General features: G+C 38.5%; 1 protein-coding gene across 2 annotated transcripts in view; it reads right to left on the bottom strand.

The window, feature by feature from the left end:
- Positions 1 to 491: 491 nt before the first annotated feature.
- HSDL2 (hydroxysteroid dehydrogenase like 2) overlaps positions 492 to 5,402 on the bottom strand; it is a 61,133-nt gene continuing 56,222 nt past the window's right edge. For both annotated transcript variants that reach the window (XM_010843586.1, XM_010843587.1), the window contains one exon: positions 492 to 1,210. In XM_010843586.1, the coding sequence (XP_010841888.1) occupies positions 1,098 to 1,210 (113 nt within the window). In that variant the 3' untranslated portion in view covers positions 492 to 1,097. The remainder of the gene's footprint in view (positions 1,211 to 5,402) is intronic.

The raw sequence follows: 5,402 nt of genomic DNA, 5'->3' as shown, positions 1-5,402 counted from the left end.
TTCCGTTTGTTGGCCTCCACTGTGGGTCAGGCACAGGAACTTGTGTTTGTAACATAAATACAAACGAACTATTGTATTACTTTGCTAGAACTACAATAACAAATGCCACAAACTGGGTGGCTAAAGCAACAGAAGTTTCTTCCACTTCTGGAGACGCGTCTGAGATCAAGGTGTCAGTGGTTCGGTTTCCTCCGGGGCCTCTCGCCTTGGCTTGCGGGTGACTGCCGTCTTGCTCGCCCCCCATGGTCATTCTGTGCCTCCCTGGTTTCTGTGTTGTGTCCAAATTTCCTCTTACAAGGATACCAGTCAGAATGGATTATGACCCACCCTAAAAGCCTGGTTTTAACTTAATCGATTGTTTAAAGGCCTCCAAACACAATCACGCTCTAAGATTTTCAGGGTTAGGACTTCAGTATATGAAGGGGGCATACCATTCAGCCCATAACCATCTATTTTAATATTATCATTTCAAAACACTGTGACCAAGTGCATGCTTCTGGAAAGAAAGTATTTTATTTTAGAATATCCTTACATAATTTAAAATAGGATCTATACTGCAATTAGTTGAATTATATCAATAATATTTTCCTATAGGTAACTTACATTTAGAAAAGTAGTTAACAAAATGAAAAAATGTTTTTAATTCATATTCACAAACAGCATTTATTAAGTAGTCTATTATATGATTTCTCTGAAAATGCACTATAAAAGATCTTCTTTAAAACAAATTTTTAAACCTAAAATATCATTAGTATACAATCCTAAACTGAAAATTTGAAAACAGTCTAGTCTCATTTTACACAGGAAGAAGATACGAAAAGAGTTAATGTTACTGCCTGACCCTGACTGATCACTAATAATACTTTTCCTAGAAGATGATGGTATATGAGATACAAGACTACTTAATGATGCTTATGTCTAGTTGGATAGCTGTTTTAATTACAATTTCAAATCTTATAGATACAGAAATTCTATTTTTTTTCCAGAACAAACATGCATATCCTTGCAATATAATGGGGATGAAAAGAAACATTCAGTTTTAACTGTTGAGGCCTTTTACTTTTTGAGCTTAGCAGTCAACATATTTTCTTTTCTCTTTATAGCTTGGAGTTCATCTGATTCATTAGCTTCTCCAATTTGATTGCCAGGGCCATGTTTCCTTTAATCTTCAATTTTCCTGACATGAATGCCATTGTTGGTTTTAGTTTCCCTAAAATGAGAAAATGAGAGAGGAAAAAGCAGCATTAATGCCCGTAGGGATATACCACTTCTAGAACATGCATTATGAAAAAGAATTTCTGAGTTCTATAAACCTCTGAAGCACAAAAATTTCTTTTATACCATTTTTTTTTATCAGTGTCTTGGGAATCCCAACTCCTCGATTTAGATTTTAACAGTATCTTATAAGAGATAATATAAAAACAACAATCAAAAAGATGTCAAAAAGCTGCAACATTTATATGTTAGATACACAAAACTAAAGAATAGATGGCCCTCAAATGAGTTGTAGTAAACAAATACTACCTATTTTAATTAATTTTTCAACCTTTGTAGTTCATTAAAACTCTTAATATTTCAAATTTAGATTCAAAAACTCAAATGGCATAAATGAGTATAACAGTTTTAAGAAATGACAGTAAAAGTATAGATACAAAGTATGTCTCAACAGTATTTTAACCACAGAAATGCCAGAATATAAAATGGAGAGCATTAAAACAGAATTGTAAGCAATAATAACATATAATAAATAGGAGCTCCTGGAGGGAGAGAACTTTGTTTTTGCTTGCTGCTTTCACTTCCCCGTCTTTTCACTGTTAGGCTTCAGCTAAAAAACTGCTCCTTGCTCTCTCACTCTCTAGTAAAACCCACCATAGTCCACAGCCCCACTCATGCATACACAGCTTCCAATCAGCTTTACAGAGCTTTGCCTGTAAAGATGCTGCTGCTGCTGCTTGGACATCAAATGGAGACAAATATCTCCGATATATATATATATATATATAGATCACTCCAAACCAAAAACAGATGAAAGCAATTTGGGGGAAACAGACTGCAGGCGCAGGAAAAAATGGAAAAGTAGTAAATAAACAAAATTCATGTCCTCATTGATAAGAGAAGCTGTAACAATGTATCAAGAACTGGATGCTGGAAGAAAGGGTCTGGGAGGAGCAGAAGCCCTGGAAAGGGAGAAAAAGAGGAGGGGATGAAATGCAGGAGAGAAAAGAGGAAGGAAAGGAAGGGGGAGAAGCAGGTGAAAGGGAACAGAATGGAGTAGAGTGAAGAAGAAGGGGACAGTAAGAACAAGAAAGAAACTGAGAAAACGTGAGTGAACTCTTGGAAATTAAGATTTTGATACATCAACAATATTAAAATATAATAGAAAGGAGACACTTGCAATCTTCTTCTGATCACAGCAGTCAGTCTCTTTATTGCAATACTCCTCCTCTCACTACTAAAAAAGCCTCTCTCCACAAACTAGTCCCCCCCATACACACAATAATCTTTTCAGAAGAAGTCTCTCCTTACTATCTACATATATATGTAAAGTGAAAGTCGCTCAGTCGTGTCCGGCTCTTTGCGACCCCACAGACTATGCAGTCCATGGAATTCTCTAGGCCAGAATACTGGAGTGGATAGCCTTTCCCTTTTCCAGGGGATCTTCCCAACCCAGGGATCGAAACCAGGTCGACCGCATTGCAGGCGGATTCTCTACCAGCTGAGCCACAAAGGAAGCCCAAGAAGACTGGAGTGGTTAGCCTATGCCTTCTCCAGTGTATCTTCCCAACCCAGGAATCTAACTGGGGTCTCCTGCATTGCAGGCGGATTCTTTACCAACAGAGCTATCTACAGATATATATGTATATATATGTAAAGGAATACAAAGGAAAGAATAAGAAGGCCTTAAATGTGAGATGATTATATCAGAGATATAATATTTCCTTCAGAATGTGAGAAGTGAGAAAATTGAGAACTAACAAAGAAATAATATAAGATACATTCCCAAAGAGCCCATCAACTATCCAGGAAGATGAATGAAAAATGACCAGACCACCTAGGATCATTGTGAAGTTTCAGAACACTACAGAGAGAGAGACCGTTTTGATTCCAAAACTTTCAGAAAGAGGAGGAGTCGATACAAAAGATTAAGAATAAAGAATAATATCAAATCCTCCATGGTAATCTTAGAAGATGGAGCAATGACTTCAAAATTCTAAGAGAAGATGAATTTCAAGCAGGAAATCTCTATCCAGAAAATAATCAATTCCACTCTTAGGAATCAACCCAACAGAAATGAAGATATATATCTATACAAATATGTGTATGAAAATATTCATGGCAGCATTATTCATAATAGCCAAAAACTGTTTGAAAGTGAAAGTCGCTCAGTCTTGTCTGATTCTTTGTGACCCCATGGACTATACAGTCCACGGAATTCTCCAGGCCAGAATACTGGAGTAGGTAGCCTTTTCCTTCTTCAGGGGAGTCTTCTCAATCCAGGGGTCGAACCCAGGTCTCCCGCATTGCAGGTGGATTCTTTACCAGCTGAGCCACAAGGGAAGCCCAAGAATACTGGGGTGGGTGGCCTATCCCTTCTCCAGCAGATCTTCCCGACCCAGGAATAGAACCAGGGTCTCCTGTATTGCAAGCAGATTCCTTACCAACTGAGCTATAAGGGAAGCTGTTTAAACAACCCAAATGCCTGCCAGCTGGTGAGTGGATAAGTATGAGCTATATCCATATAATGGAATATTATTCAGCAACGAAAAGGAACTGAACTATTGATACATGCTACAACATGATGGATGAAGTAAAAGAAAATGAAAGACTATATTGTTTAATTTCATTTATATGAAATGTTCAGAAACAGCAAATCTATAAACAGCAAGTCAGTGTGGGCTGGCTGGGCAATAAAGAGGAACTGACTGCAAAGAGACAGAGAATTTTGGAAGGAGTTATAGAATGTTCTCAAACTGGATTATAAGAGATGTTGTACAATCCTATAAATTTACTAAAAATCATATACACTGACAGTAAGTGGATGTTATGGTATGTAAGTTAACAAAACTGTTAACAAAACTGTACTTTAACAAAACTGTTCTGAAAAATACTGCTAGTAAGCACAATCTTTTGTCACCCTGTTTGTTTAACTTATATGCAGAGTACATCATGAGAAACGCTGGGCTGGAAGAAACACAAGATGGAATCAAGATTGCCGGGAGAACTATCAATAACCTCAGATAGGCAGATGACACCCCCCTTATGGCAGAAAGTGAAGAAGAACTAAAAAGCCTCTTGATGAAAGTGAAAGTGGAGAGTGAAAAAGTTGGCTTAAAGCTCAACATTCAGAAAACGAAGATCATGGCATCCGGTTCCACCACTTCATGGGAAATAGATGGGGAAACAGTGAAAACAGTGTCAGACTTTATTTTTACGGGCTCCCAAATCACTGCAGGTGGTGATTGCAGCCATAAAATTAAAAGACGCTTACTCCTTGGAAGGAAAGTTATGACCAACCTAGATAGCATATTCAAAAGCAGAGACATCACTTTGCCAACAAAGGTCCGTCTAGTCAAGGCTATGGTTTTTCCAGTGGTCATGTATGGATGTGAGAGTTGGACTGTGCAGAAGGCTGAGCACCGAAGAATTGATGCTTTTGAACTGTGGTGTTGGAGAAGACTCTTGAGAGTCCCTTGGACTGCAAGGAGATCCAACCAGTCCATTCTGAAGGAGATCAACCCTGGGATTTCTTTGGGAGGAATGATGCTAAAGCTGAAGCTCCAGTACTTTGGCCACCTCATGTGAAGGGCTGACTCATTGGAAAAGAGTCTGATGCTGGGAGGGATTGGGGGCAAGAGGAGAAGGGGACGACAGAGGATGAGATGGCTGGATGGCATCACTGACTCGATGGACGTGAGTCTCAGTGAACTCCGGGAGTTGGTGGGAGTTGGTGATGGACAGGGAGGCCTGGCGTGCTGCGATTCATGGGGTCGCAAAGAGTTGGACACGGCTGAGGGATTGATCTGATCTGATCTGATCTGAAGCACAATTTTATATGTATGCGTGTGTGTGTGTGTGTATTTCTCCTCCCAAAATACTAATCAGGTAAATCTTGTACAATTTATTTTCTTTCTGTTATAATGTTTTACCATACAGTGGCCTCTACTGGCCAAAAGGAGAGATTTTTGATATTAATAACACATCCACTATATAGATTAGGTCACAGACATGGCTATGGTTTCTTAAAGGAAAATGCTTACAATATGAGGCCTAAATTGCACCAGTTCAAAGGAGAGTAGATGGGATAAAGAGTAAGAATGAAAAGACATAAGAAACAGAAACAAAGCTTATCTGTTCCCAATCTGAACTGCTGCTATAAATCTTGTAAGAAAAAAAAAAAAAAT

Source organism: Bison bison, unplaced genomic scaffold (assembly GCF_000754665.1).
Source record: "Bison bison bison isolate TAMUID 2011002044 unplaced genomic scaffold, Bison_UMD1.0 scf7180017864183, whole genome shotgun sequence".
In the NCBI taxonomy this organism is placed as follows: domain Eukaryota; kingdom Metazoa; phylum Chordata; class Mammalia; order Artiodactyla; family Bovidae; genus Bison; species Bison bison.
The sequence above is the reverse complement of the archived record's forward strand: the minus strand, read 5'-3'. Positions and strand labels throughout refer to the sequence as shown.